Source organism: Rhipicephalus sanguineus, chromosome 3 (assembly GCF_013339695.2).
Source record: "Rhipicephalus sanguineus isolate Rsan-2018 chromosome 3, BIME_Rsan_1.4, whole genome shotgun sequence".
Lineage (NCBI taxonomy): Eukaryota > Metazoa > Arthropoda > Arachnida > Ixodida > Ixodidae > Rhipicephalus > Rhipicephalus sanguineus.
In genome coordinates, this window is record NC_051178.1 from 177,509,962 (window position 1) to 177,524,489 (window position 14,528).

The 14,528-nt window shown below is 43.8% G+C and overlaps 1 protein-coding gene across 1 annotated transcript in view; it reads left to right on the forward strand.

Annotated features, from left to right (window-relative positions):
• LOC119387729 (DNA-directed RNA polymerase I subunit RPA2-like) overlaps positions 1 to 11,727 on the forward strand; it is a 40,673-nt gene extending 28,946 nt beyond the window's left edge. Inside the window, exons 21-26 of the mRNA XM_037655212.2 lie at positions 7 to 148; positions 4,124 to 4,280; positions 9,412 to 9,537; positions 10,448 to 10,575; positions 10,819 to 10,983; positions 11,527 to 11,727. Of these exons, the coding sequence (XP_037511140.1) occupies positions 7 to 148; positions 4,124 to 4,280; positions 9,412 to 9,537; positions 10,448 to 10,575; positions 10,819 to 10,983; positions 11,527 to 11,724 (916 nt within the window). The 3' untranslated portion in view covers positions 11,725 to 11,727. The remainder of the gene's footprint in view (positions 1 to 6; positions 149 to 4,123; positions 4,281 to 9,411; positions 9,538 to 10,447; positions 10,576 to 10,818; positions 10,984 to 11,526) is intronic.
• Positions 11,728 to 14,528: the final 2,801 nt, after the last annotated feature.

Below are 14,528 nucleotides of genomic sequence, written 5' to 3' on the forward strand. Positions count from 1 at the left end.
TTTCAGCTTCATTAACATCGTAACCGGCGAGACGAAAGTGCATAAGTACAAGAACATGGAGGCTGGCTACATTCATGAAGTGAAGCTTTTGGGCAATGACACTGGCACAGATGTTCTGCAGGCCGTCTGCATCACCTACTGGATCCAGGTAAAAATAAGCTGCTTTGAGGCAACATTTGTCCGAATCATACCACAGTTTCATTGAGCTTTGGCCCAGTAGCTGAGTTATGAGTCTCGTTATTCTACTATGTCAGCATTATTTGGGGACATTAAATGGTGGATGCAGTGTCGAGGCACGAAGAAACTTTAGATGCAACTGCTCAGGTCCCTGGCCTGAATCTTGGAAAGTCTGTAGTAAGTGGAGCCACTTAAGTTACTGTATTTACGCGATTGTAGGTCGACCCATTTTATCTGAATTTGTAATCCGAAGTTGGGGGAGTCGACTTGCAATAGAAACTAAAGCTGTGCGAATAGCATTATTTTGGGTGCGAAGCGAATTCGAATATTGAAGTGTGAGTGCGAATCGAATCGAATATTTTTCGAATATTTTCAGAATATTTTTCGAATACTTCGAAGCGAAATTGCAGAAAAAAAAGTTAGAGAGGATTCCTAAGTATATTCTTATGAGATAGCAACATGAAAGTGTTTCTTTTCGCTAGGTTGATGAAGCACTGGCGGGGTGGTGTGTCATAGTTGTCGTGTCAAGAATGAGGCAATGTAGAGCCGAATTCTCTTTATGTACATGATTTGGTGCAACCAAAGTGTTGCTGACAACACTTCACACGTGATAGGCAAAGATGCCATTTCCTCAGCCTCTCTTCCTCTTTCAACTTCTGTGGAAGCCCAACTGATGTAGCGGACAGGAGTGTGCTCCCTTCAAGTCCGGAGTTCCAAATCTGCCTCGTAGACGTCGATATATAAGAACATCTGAAATTTTAAATGCTAAAAAGCTTCGGCTTCCGATTTTTCGGACTTCCTGCCCAAGTTTCAGGTCCAAAACAGCATTAATTGAGCCCCCAACTCTGCCACATCTTTCCTCTCCCTGTTGGAACCAGCGTTTTCTTGAGTTAGTACATTTGCGACCGTAGCAGAGCTTGAAAGGCAGCTTTGCCGCAATACCGGGGTGTGATGAGGTGAAGCATATTGAAACTCTAGGGACCACTTCCAATCGGACGTTGACTGTCTCTTAGCAAAGTTCGACCGTAACGGAGCTTGAAAGGCAGCTTTGCCGCGATACCGGGGTGCGATGAGGTGAAGCATATTGAAAATCTAGGGACCACTTCTAATCTGACGTTGACTGTCTTGGCAAAGTTCGACCGTAACGGAGCTTGAAAGGCAGCTTTGCCGCAATACGAGACTGTAGTGAGGTGAAGCATATTGAAAATTTGAAGGGGTCACTTTCAATCGGACGTTGACTGTATTTGCTTTTGGGAAATTTGAATAGTAAAATTCCAGTGCGAATCGAATCGAATAGCAAACGCTATTCGAAAAATATTCGATATTTCGAATATTCGCGCACCCCTAATAGAAACCGAAACTAGTTTCTGTTGTAATGTCAACTTACAACAGAAACAAACATGAAATTGTGCATGCTGTGGCACGTTACAACATTATGTTTACGTTCCGGCTCTACCTGTAGTATATGCCGTATTTTCTCTTGTATAACCTGCACCCTCAGCAACGATTCGAGGAAAATTTTCTAAAAAATATCACCGCGTATTGAAGCAAAGCTAGCTTTTCTGCGTAGCTTTGAAGTACTGCCGTGAAGCCACCTTTGCACACCAGAATTCATGCTTTCTTCAGCGACATGTAAATAAATTTCCTTTATTAAATGCACTCGTGTTTTTCTTTCTTTTTTGCCGTGCAATTTTAGGAGGTTGACCTACATTTGAGTCGACTTACAGTCTTGTAAATACGGTATGTTGACTACACGTCGTGTGTCAATGAAGCAGGCCCACGTGGAATAAATTATTCTTTGCCACCATAGTGAAGTAGAAAGCGCTCAGTTATTCGTCCGAGAGATGTTAATTTGAATCCATCTTTTGGGACGCTCCATAATCAGCACCATGTACTAGACCTCCTCTCATGCCACATCTTTGTCTTTAGTCAGTGTATAGTGTTTCAATAGCCTATTGTAAAAAGGTAAAGCTAATGTATACTTTACATTCATTAATAATAACCATTTGTTCCATTGTTCATTTTTAGCAATTTCAATATGCTACTTATTCCAGAGCTTCTTTTGTTTCTTGCCCCTTTATCTACCGAAGGAAGCAAGCTAAAGTTGCTTACCTGCCTTTGATTGCATACTGTGTTGACAAACTGCGGCAGCTCGTCTTTAGAGGGGCACTGACATAATATTTCAATGTCGAGATGTGTCCTTCATTCGATTGCTCGGTGTGGTAAGTATTTTTGACCAAGTTTGAATGGCGTCTGTCACCTGGAAGGAATTTTATTTCGAGGGCAAAGAGCGTACGAAAGCTCCAGGGGGCTTTCAGCACCCTGCGACATCGACACTACTGTGACGTGGTCGGTGTGGCGCATACCATCCTGAGTGACGACGCACTAGTAGCGATGACGTCGACGATTCGAGTGTTTTTATCGTGGTGCCGACGCCTGGAAATGCTCTCACTCTTCATGCCTGATCTTCGTCGCGCCGCTTTGAATGATTTCATGAAATTACAAGCCACAAACCACCAAGGAAAGATAGGCGAAAGGAAGGAGCATGATTCGACATGTGTTCGTCAGTCAGCATGTTGGGGAACTGTTGTCAGCTTTTGTTAAAATTGTGTTGTTGGAAGTGCGGAAAAAGCGGAATGAGTGTGTTGCTTCATTACACGTGAGGTACTCGCTGACACAACCACAAGCTATCAACGTAGAGTAGCGTATAGATAAATATCATCGCTGACAAGTAACACGCAGGTACCGTTAGTAGTGAATTTTAGTTTGTCCGTAGACTTCCTTGCACTAGCTTAATACCGGGTTACTGCAGCCATAACTGTGAGAGGCCTGATAGGCGGGGCCATCTGGCGGTGCAAAGAACTTTGCAAGCACAGAATTGTTATTGTAGAAACCTAACGTATTCTATTTCTCTGCTGGTGTGCATTCCGATATTCCATAGACCCCTTTCCTATACCGGAATGCTGTGCACGCTAAAATTCTCTAATATAGCTAATTGAGACACACCAGCGATCATGGCCCAAGCGTGCGTCCCCGGGCACCTCCTTGTTGCTGCTTGGAATGGCGTTCATTTTTGAATCGCTGTTTTGCAAAGGGTCGAAGCGAAAATGATTCGAGACGTCGCAAATCGTGGCAATTCCAAGTTCCAGAATGTCGTCTTCAACACTAGTCGACACTTTTGACGGCGGCGACGGCGATGCTGGTGACAAGGCACGACTGAACGTGTGCCATGAAATGTTAGCTGAGCAGCTGAGCCTCACGTCACTCCTTTTTGTAGAAAAGTGGTCAGCTGGGGTGCGGTCTGGAGGTGGCCGCGAGAAAGTGCTGCCGGCACTAAAAAATGGCGGGCTTTGCCGGCCGTTCTGAATCATGCTAGATACCGGTGATCTAAATCAATAAAAAACGGATAGTTATTCGTCCCTCAGTGGCATTTTGGGTCGCGAATCGCTACTTGGGAGTCTATAACTACTCGTGGATGCAAAAATCTTGACATGCGTAAATTTGATGTCAGTGCTCCTTTAACTAGCACACAGTCATGGAGGAAGGAAAAAGGCTAGGAAAGAGTGTCACTAGATTATGCTAGCCTTGGCAAGCCAGTTTACTTTTACACTGCTTGTCCCGCTTTCTGTAACCTAAATCATTATTACTGGCCAATACTACCACTTGCCTATCATATGACCAGGGCCTATTTACTTTTTAAATTTCTTGACTGGGCTTCAAGATCGTCACAAGATGCTCCCTCCGTGTCTTTTTTTTCTCCTTTATGCATACAGCAATCAATTAGTCAGTGTAGCTCAGTGGTGGTTCTGGCACTGTGCTCATCAATTTGATGCCCTGGCTCTACTTAATGCTTGGTTGGATGTGTTTCACTCATGTCATTCCTGAGCAATGCATTATTGATTAATGCATGAATATTTTATTTTTGCTTCTGCTTTATCTTGTGTAGAGAAACCCAATGATTGGGGACAAATTTGCCAGTCGTCACGGCCAGAAAGGTGTGTGCAGCCTGCTGTTGCCAGTGGAGAACATGCCATTCACTGAAAGTGGCATGACTCCCGATATCATCTTCAACCCTCATGGTTTTCCATCCCGAATGACCATCGGTGAGAAGCGCTCCTGGAATGAAATTTCCTGCTGCAAAGTATTTATTAGAGCTGTGCGAATAGCAAAATTTTGAGTGCGAAGCAAATTCGAATATTGAAGTGCGAGTGCGAATCGAATCGAATATTTTTCGAATATTTCTCGAATATTTCTAGAATATTTTTCGAATACATCGAAGCGAAACTGCAGAAAAAAAGTTAGAAAGGATTCCTAATTTGAAGGGGTCACTTTCAATCGGGCATAGACTGTATTTGTTTTTGGGAAGTTCGAATAGTAAAATACCAGTGCGAATCGAATCGCATAGGAAACACTATTCGAAAAATATTCGAAATTTCGAATATTCGCACACCCCTAATTTTTAATATGTTTGTAACTGAGAAAGGATCCCAAACAACTTTCGCATATTCTATTATTGGTCTAATTAGCGTTTTATAGGCTAAGCACTTTGTTTCTTGTGTTTTAAATGGCAAATGGCACCTCAGACATCCGAGTGAGTTATTGGCTTTAGCACACACATAATCTGTGTGATGATTCCAGTGAAGATCACTTGTGAAAATCATACCAAGGTACTATTTATGTTGCTGAACTCTTTTATGTTCAATGTCGTTCAGCAAAAGTTTGCTGTGGCTCTTCATATATATTGTAAACTTCTGCTTATGCTGAACTAAAGTGTCAGTCCAGAATGATATTTGGCTTAGGCGTATCTACCGGGGGGGCAAGGGGGGCGCTAGCCCCCCCTCTAAAAAATGTTGGGGGGGCTCCCCCCCCCCGCCACTTTCGACAGTGGTTATTGTCGGCTGCAGACTGGGAAACTAACAAGTCAGGCAGAGTTTTACTTGAACGCAGCAATAACGTAATTTTGTAATAAAATTTGTCCTACGATTCTGCGATGACGACTGTCCTCCGTGTGTCATGACCACGCACTGTAGGCTACCTGCGGTGCGGCCTGCATAATCCAGGCTTTTGCGTCTTGCGCTCGAGCATTGCAGAGGAGGCTATCGCTCAGCAGGGGCTCTATAACATTACAGCAATCTGTCATGATTTTATTTTGTCCTGCCTGGCCTGAAATTTTAAGTAATCCATGACACAAATATGGGGGGGAACCAGTAAACGTTTTATAGCCTGATCAAACGCTCTCCTTTTTCAGGAAATTCAATTTCCTTGAAAACGAATAGCATCGCCACTGCTCCATATTCAAGCTGCTGTGAGTTGATGAGTGTGCAGAAGTGTCCGGTATTTCAGTTGTGCCTAGCCAGGGCAGCTAAAATAGATTCCCAATTTAGTCTCCGATTAGCCTGCTTCACTTGGTTTATCATATGGTAGCGTGCAGCGATCGTGGCGGCTTGTAACAAGTCAGTGGACTCGAGCACATTGAGAAGCCCAGCTTTCAAGTTTGCCCCGTTACTTGATACAGTCGATCCTGGATATATCCAACTCGAAGGGGACCGCGAAATAGTTCGATATATTGAGAATTCGAAATACAAAATATGCGTGTTTAAGGCTTAAATTAACGCACTGCAGGCCTCGACACATTTTTCGGAAATCGTAAAAAGCGCGAACAGGATGATTCGCTCACATTTGCTCAAGAACAAGGTGACAACTTCTTCTTTTGCAAGTTACCGCACTTTATTTGGCATGAAAATAGTCGGCAAACTTGTCTTCCTGTTGCGCGCCATGGATTCATCAAGTTATCGTCAATATCATTGAAGCTTTCCAAATAAGCAAATTCGGCACCTTCGGCCACAACAGTGATGATCGACGCTGAACGCCGATGCAACCTCTGTAGCGCGATAAAGGGTTTAGCGGTGGCAGCGGCGGCATTGGCATCTTCAAACTGCACGGGTCCATTTCCTCAGCACTGGCAACGTCAGCTGTGATCTCGGCATCGATGCAAACAGCTACGTCGTTATCTGCACCGATGGAGTCGCTCGCTGTGCTCCCGTCCGATATGTCGCAAAATTCACTGATGCACCGTGCGCCGTAGTCAGCAGTGATGACGCACCCAAAGTCGTCACCTGGCACCAAGGCTCGCAAGGAAACGGTGCACGACTGTGCTCTGCTTGACGTCGCTCCAAGCACCGGTCATCATTTTTATTGCTACGAGCGGGACAATGTTTAGTTCGACTACCGAATGACGATTTATCAAGAACGAAGCGAGAAGTACTCAAGTCCACATGCCGCAAGAGACAACGGCAACGCTGCACAAAGAAACATTTCTCCACCGTTGACATGTTGGCGATAGCGATGACACTTCTGGCTTTGTTGAAGGCAGCCGTTGCTTTGACGAGAAATACGAAAAAAAGCGTAGCCTCGGAGATGTGCGTTTTAAAACCAAAAACACCAAAAAATACGTCAAGAGGTTGCGGATCTCGAAGGCCATGCTTTTCGGGCCTGCATGCCATTGTGTGCGAACAAACAAGGAAGGGAATGCAAACATTACTACGAGGATGCCGAGTCACTTCACGTTCCCATTTTGAAGAACACTATGCCCGCGCGTTAAAACCTGCGGATCGCGCATCAAATGTACCAGTGCAGTGACAAGCGCTGTGCAACGAACTAGGTCAACACAATGGTATAATACCGCGTTTTCATCACCTGCGCGTGACAAGGGATCGGAACTTGTTAGAACGTGGCCGAAAAATGATCAATATTTGGTAAGAAAATGCACTCTCTGGGCTTTGGCGCGGCGCAGCGTTCGATATAGCGGATTTTTCGCTGTGCAGGAGTTCAATACATGTGCGCACCAGCCCCATACTTTTGCATGGGAAATTCAAGGGGATTTCTCAACTGTTCGATATAGCCAATAATTCGATATATCCGAGTTCGATATATCCGGGATCGACTGTATACCTCACCAGGGAGATGATCAGCGTCCATGGTTTTCTGGACTAAGAAGGCTGCCTACCTGCAAAGGATTGTGCCTGTTCCTAATAATGTTTATTTCTCTCTCTACCTCTTTGTCAGGAACAACCAGCTCAATGTGTATTAATCGAGTGAACTTGGTCTTCTTCTTAAGAAAGACTTTATATTAGAGGGCTCTAACAGTAAAGAAATTGGCACTCGGCTTATCCTGAAGACTTCTGCGAAGTACCTTGCTTTGTCAGCCACATGCTTTGTTTAATAAGTGAGAACTTAAGGTACTAGAGTCATAGCAGGTTCATCATACTCATCGTATCTACAACGCCAAACTAAGACTGGCAAGTTTGCTGATGGAATGCTCAGATGATCAGGTTAAACTTGTGTGTACTTTTTGAACTTCACAGTAATATTTCCAAAATGTTATTAAACACTGCTGTGTTGTCGCGGTATAGAGCGGGCCAGCCTGCAGAATCTGCTGTTTGTACAGATTCTTCCTTGATTTAAAGCAAACAAACTTTTGAAAACAAGTCATCTGATCAGCTCTGTGAATCTAAAAAATCGCCTGAAATCAAATATATTTATTTATTTATTTATTTATTTATTTATTTATTTACCCTCAGGGTCCGAGGACATTACAGAGGGGAGTGGTTATATGTACAAAACAAAAGATCATTCCTATTTATACAATAATAATTAATATGGCATTGCAAAACATACATACATTATTAATAAAAACAATACAATAGGTAAACTAATAATGTTTTACAATAACATTTGAAGACCAAGTATTACAAGAAAACAGTGAATTGTAAAATAACGCCGTACACAGTGTAAAATCAAACATAGCAGTTACATAGCAGTTATGTAGTCACAGGCAAAGCACGCATGAACAATTCACTGTCTTTTATTTCAACCGTTAGCGCGGGAAGGCAATTCCACTCTTTTGATGTACGCGGTATGAATGAATTGAGAAATGCGTGAGTTCTACATGATGGAATTCCGACTTTATGTGTATGGTCTAGTCTATTGGAGACATACTGTGGAGGAGTAATTAGTTCACTATGCAAGTGTGGATGGTAGTAGAGCTTATGAAAAAGAACTAAACGATGCATTTTACGACGAGAGGCGAGGGAGGGTAAACTAAGATTACTCCTCATTGTTGTTATGCTGGCGTTGCGGCTATACTGAGAACAAATAAAACGAATGGAATTGTTTTGAATCATTTCGAGTGTGTGCGACAGATTTTCCTGTGAGGGGTCCCATACTGATGCGGCATATTCAAGTTTAGACCTAATTAGTGATTTGTATAAGAGAAGCTTTAAGGAAGAAGGGGATCTTGAAAAATTTCGACGAATGTACCCGAGCATACTATTTGCTTTATTTGTAATGTATGTGATGTGATCATTCCAGGTTAGATTAAACGCTATATGAACACCAAGGTATTTGTACGATGAAACAGATTCCAATGGTACGCTATTGAGTTTATAAACAGGTAGAATGGTTATATATATATATATATATATATATATATATATATATCAGGCCCGTAGCCAAGAATATTTTTCGGGGGGGCCCACTTGCTGAAAGCCTTGACATTTTGAGAAAAACGCCTATTTTCAAGATTTATTTTCAATAAAACACCATTTGTCTTCAAAATCTGGGGGGGGGGGGGGGCTGCTCCCCCCCCCCCCCCCCCATCTGCGGGCCTGATATATATATATATACACACGCACACGGCGGACAGTGTCAGCGACGCCAGCCCCCCCCCCCCCCCCCACTCGCAAACGCGTTGGTACGCCACTGTATTTAATCATGGGTAATGTGGTGAAGTAATTTCAAGGGCTTTTAGTACTACTTAAAAATAAATGCGTTCATTGGACTTCCTTGAGAACTGGGACCAAGACATTCTAGGTTGTCATAGCCAGCCCACTTCGGCCATTATGCAGAGAGCCTTTCAAGAATAATGCGCATTCAAGTCCCATTGCTTTGTGCCCACTGTCCTGCTTTGTCTGAATATATTACCCTTTCAACAAAAGCTCCCGACTCCTCGAGCACCGTCATGAACACTTACTCTTGTGAACACGTGTGGTTGCCCTTTACCCCTCACAAAAGCATTCGAGAGGTGCACTGTTTGCCTTTGTATTTATCCTCTGCAGCCCAGAGTGCTCTCCCTCCAGTAGAAAGGTCTATACTAGCTAGAGGAACATGGAGAAATGTAGTTCATTGTTTTTGACATGTCTGCTTCGTGAATTTTTTTATTTCTTTTTTATCTAGGCATGATGATCGAAAGCATGGCTGGGAAGTCCTCCATGCTTCATGGTGTTGCACATGATGCCACACCTTTCAAGTTTTCTGAAGATCAGCCAGCATCCGAGTACTTTGGAGAACTTCTTCAAAAAGGTGCAATGCTTTCCCATGCGACTAAAATGGGAATTCTGTATACGCGTGAACACTTGCTATGCTATGCCATGTTTTCAATTGGGCTTGCATAAGTTAAATCGCGGTGGTGTATTAGGAGTGCACAAATTATGTTAAATCACAAATTATGCGAGTAAATACAGTAGATGTGCACCACATGTGTTAGTGTGGTTGGCAGTGAGCTGTCTGAGCACTCTGCCATCGCCCAGAGCCTCAGTCTCAAATGGACCTCAACTAGCGGGCTGCAGTCATGAAATTTAGTCTTGCAAGGGCTCGGACAGGGTGGAAGGGGGCATGTTTGAACAAAATGTCACCTAACGCTGCCATTTGAAAGAACGCATTTCCCACGGATCATTTCTAAAGGGTATTTGGTGTCAGGATTTGAGAAACATATCGATACTTATCTCCAGAATTACTTGGATCTGGATGCCAATTGTGAAATATTAAGATTTTGTTTTGTGGATATGTTTGAACACATGGTGATGGCATGGGGTGCCTCACGAAAATATACTCGATGCCAGTCCCGTGTCTGTAGCTTACCTGAACAAAGTGTTATTAATCGTGATAATCGATAAGTGAGTAAATAATGTAAGTACCATTTAGCAAAGTCTGAAACATTTTATTCCTTGTGAAGCCGCGGGTCGCGTCTATTGAGACCCCTGGCCTAAGTGGTAGTAGTATCTCCAAGCATCAGCAAGTATTAAATTAAATATGTTGACATTCTTTGTGTGATGATACATCATATTATCATAATGCAGTGAGATAACCAAAGTTTATCAAACAGTGCAAGTTATACAATGCATTTTGCTTCAGGAGTAATTTGAACACGTGTACAGTATGTGCAGACATAATTGCTCTTTATGGATGTTCTGCATTTTTATGCCTTTCACAGCTGGTTACAACTACTATGGGACTGAACGGATGTACTCGGGTGTGGATGGCCGTGAACTGGAGGCCGACATCTTTTTTGGAGTTGTCTACTACCAGAGGCTGAGGCACATGGTGGCTGACAAGTACCAGGCAAGAATTTTTTTTTTATTTTGTCATTCACTGATTTCGTACCTAATCCTGAAGTCCTCTTAGATTCTTTGGAGAAAACATTCTAATTAGAATGTTTAACTTGCTTGGCATTAGGCTTAGTTGCAGCCACACTTTTGGGTTATGACAGTACCCTTAATGTCATAACAGGTCTTTCCATGGAACAAACATATGCAGGGTGACTGGGGTTATCTTGTGTCATTCCGGTGGCTGACATTTTCGCAGGTGCGAACAACGGGTCCCGTTGACACGTTGACACACCAACCGGTCAAAGGACGCAAGAGGGCAGGAGGCATTCGTTTCGGGGAGATGGAGCGTGACTCTCTCCTGGCTCACGGTGCATCGTTCTTGCTGCAAGACAGGCTGTTCAACTGCTCCGACAAGTCCTTGGTATGCTGAAGTCAAAGATGCTGTGCTTGCTTACACGTGCTGCATTGCGCATAATTCAAGAAGTTCTATTAGTCATACTAGTTGAACGAAATGGGATTACCTGGTTAAAAAACGCAGCTGCTTATTCAAAAAGTAGAATTGCTTAGTCTAGGAATAGCTGTCATCAGGTTCCGACTTAACCTGCATCTGTGGCTTATCGACGATGACATTTTGTTGCAGAGCATAAACATCCAGGTTCAGTTTATTTCTGAGGCAACTGCATTGTGATGAGGGTGGAATGCAGCAAGGCATGAGAGCACATTAAGGTGGCTCAAACTGTTAAACCTCAGATAAAAAAAAAAGATCTATGAAGGCTTTATTTGTGCAGTGCATGGAAAGCATAATTCGTAAGTACTACAGGATATGAGAACATTGACTAGATGAACCATTAAATATCTGCGCTTCAGTTATATCTGGCAATAGTATTCATGCCTGTCTTATAAGGCGTTGCGAAGATTTTGCCTCTTGCTGCTAACTAATGGAAATTTTGTTTCACTTCTGCAGGCTTACGTGTGCAGCAAGTGCCAGAGCATGCTGTCGCCCGTCGTTGACAAAGCGGAGAGTGATGTGGTTCGCAAGTGGAAGTGCCCTACCTGTCAGACTAGCGATTTCATTGAGATCATAAGCATACCTTATGTTTTCAGGTACCTCGTTGCAGAACTGGCTGCCATGAACATTGGTGTCAAGCTCCAAGTGAAGTGATTACGATAGCATAGCTACAAGTCATTGCATTTGCAAGTTGTACATATGAGGTCTAGGGGCTGTATATATCATGTATGAGGGGAAGATGCTTCAAGGTGTGTAAATAAATGATGTACATATTGTTAATTACTAAATGAGTCTTGTATGGCCTGTCATTTTTGTGCTTGGGGTGACAAAGCACAAATAACATAATGGCATAACCCGGTTGCACTTGAAATGTGAATATGAATGAACCTCGATTATAGCACAGCTGCATGTGCAATAAAAATGTTCTAAACTTGGTTAGGTTTTGTTTTCTATGTTCTAGCACTAAATATTACTTCACATTTTTCGGAAAAGTCGTGATGAACAGCACCTTGTCAGTCGACATTTATGAACAGAATTCTGCATTGAAGGTGACCAAACAGTTTCGGGAACAAAAGTAAGGGCATATGCAATATAGATCACATCCAGGGTAATATTTTGGCGTGGTAAAATTATACTGGTAATACATTGCATGCCATGCTGTTAGCTATCCGATTTCAAACTACAACATGTGACATCTTCATACCTGCCAAGTCTCCCGGATTACCCGGGAGACTCCCGGATTTTGAACGTTTCTCCCGGTTGTACGGGTCATAGGAAAATCTCCCGGCAATCCAGTTTTGCCCCGCGCGTCCAGTGCATTGCGCGCCCCGTGCGTCACGGTGACGTGAGGTGGGACGTTTCGCATACAGATGCGCTACACGCAATTTACAAATTGATCCTAAATGTCTTATAGGTTATATCAGCCGTTAATATTTCGTATATGATGCGTTTGCGTACACACAAATCTATCCCACAAGTTATCTCGCCTTCAAAATTTTGTGTCACTACTGCTTTAAGTGGAGAGCCCAGCACTTAAAAGGGTAACCGTTACCGATGTCTGTCGAGATAGCGTTATGACAACGTATTGGTATAGCGCAGCTCAGTTTGAGCATAAAGAAAAGAGGCTTCAGCGAAGAAGGAAACAGAGGCAACAGGATGAGTGCTAAACTTCCAACTTTTTGTTTATTGCATGACCCTACAGCACATTATATGGCTCACCTCACAGCACACGTGACGCCGCTACCTGACCAAAAACCAAACATGTGGCGCAGCACACGTGACCAGAAAACGCAGTTTACACAAATATCACATTAACTACACCTCACTGCACACGCTCAAGAAAATCGATCTCTTTTTCAGATAAGGCTGTAGATGGCGTACTCACACACAGCTTCACACATTTCGCAATAGAATTCGCCTCGATGATCTCACGTGTCAACTGATTACGACTGCGGCCCAAAACGACACAACGGTCAAACAATGGAGTGCATGCACACGTCTTGCAATGCATAGCCAGGAAACTGCCTGAGGAAACCTTGTTTTTTACATTGCAACAATGTTCGCGTAGGCGGTCATTGATACACCTACCCGTCTGTCCTATGTAAACCGCATCGCACGACAGAGGGAACATATACACGACAGCTAGGGAACATTCCACAAACCTAGTCACATGCTTCTTTCCACAGGCGGGTTGCGACTCCTTCATAGGATTCGTCAGCTTGCATAGTCGATTTAGTTTCACTGGGGCAGAGAACACTACGCGGACGTTTTCTCTCAGGGCTATCTTCTTCAAATGGTGTGAAACTTTATGCACATAGGGTATGACACTGGTTTTTCCAGCATCTGGCACACCATTGTTCTGCAGACGTCCCCGCTTACGTGAACCTTGCAACAAGCCCTCAGCCACTGACACCTGCACCAACACTGGATAGCCCGCCAGGGATAATCGCTTGCTTTGTCCTGCAAAACTGCGCTATACCAATACGTTGTCATAATGCACCAACTGCAGTACTTGCCGCAGTACTTGCAGTACTTGTCGAGATAGCGTGTTCGCCAGTGCTCGCGACCGTCCCCGTCTCAACGGCGCTCGTTATGGTACGTTGCCCGACGAAATAACCTGTAAGCAAGCGACGACAGGCCTCGCACGCGGAGCGATGTTATCGCATGTGCCCTTCGCGCGACGATGACGGCCGGGTCGTTTCATCTCTGCTTCAACCGCGTTCATCCCTAGCGCTAGCGCGCATTTACTCGCACGTGAAACAGACGATGCGTAAGCGATGTTATCGGTTTGGACTCTGTACAGATCAGCGGTGACCACAAAATCCCGCTGACAGTGTCCATATACCTACTATCGCAGTACCCCACTCCCCCCCCCCCCCCCCCCCCCCCCCGTTGAGTAGATCTCCCGGATTCCGTTTCTGCAAACTTGGCAGGTATGCATCTGTTACATAATTTAATCTAATAATGCGATAACAATTATATGGACACACTCTGTGGGTTTCTGTCGTCACCGTCATGTTCCGTATATGTCCAAAGCAATAACAGTGTCCCGCGCGCTGTATGTTCTGCGTGCAGCTCAAAGCGCTCTCGATGAATGCACCTGAAGCAGAGATGAAACAAGCTGGCCATCTCGATCGCGTGAAAGGTGCTCCCGGGTGCCTCTGGGAGGAAATGCAGACTTTGACATACAGAGCAGGATTGCCCGCGGCCGTGCACGCTGTATATACTGTAGACTCTCAATAAACGAAAATCTCTTAAATGAAATTGCTGCTTAAATGGAACAACTGCCTCTAACATGATTGGTTTTGTGCTTGAATTCTGCAACCCTTTTCATCTCTCAGTAAACGAAACTCCTGTTAAATGAAACATATTTTCATGGTTCCTTCAGCTTTCGACTAACAGGAGTCTACTGTACACTCAAACCTCATTATAACAAAGTCACATCTGCCACGAAAATA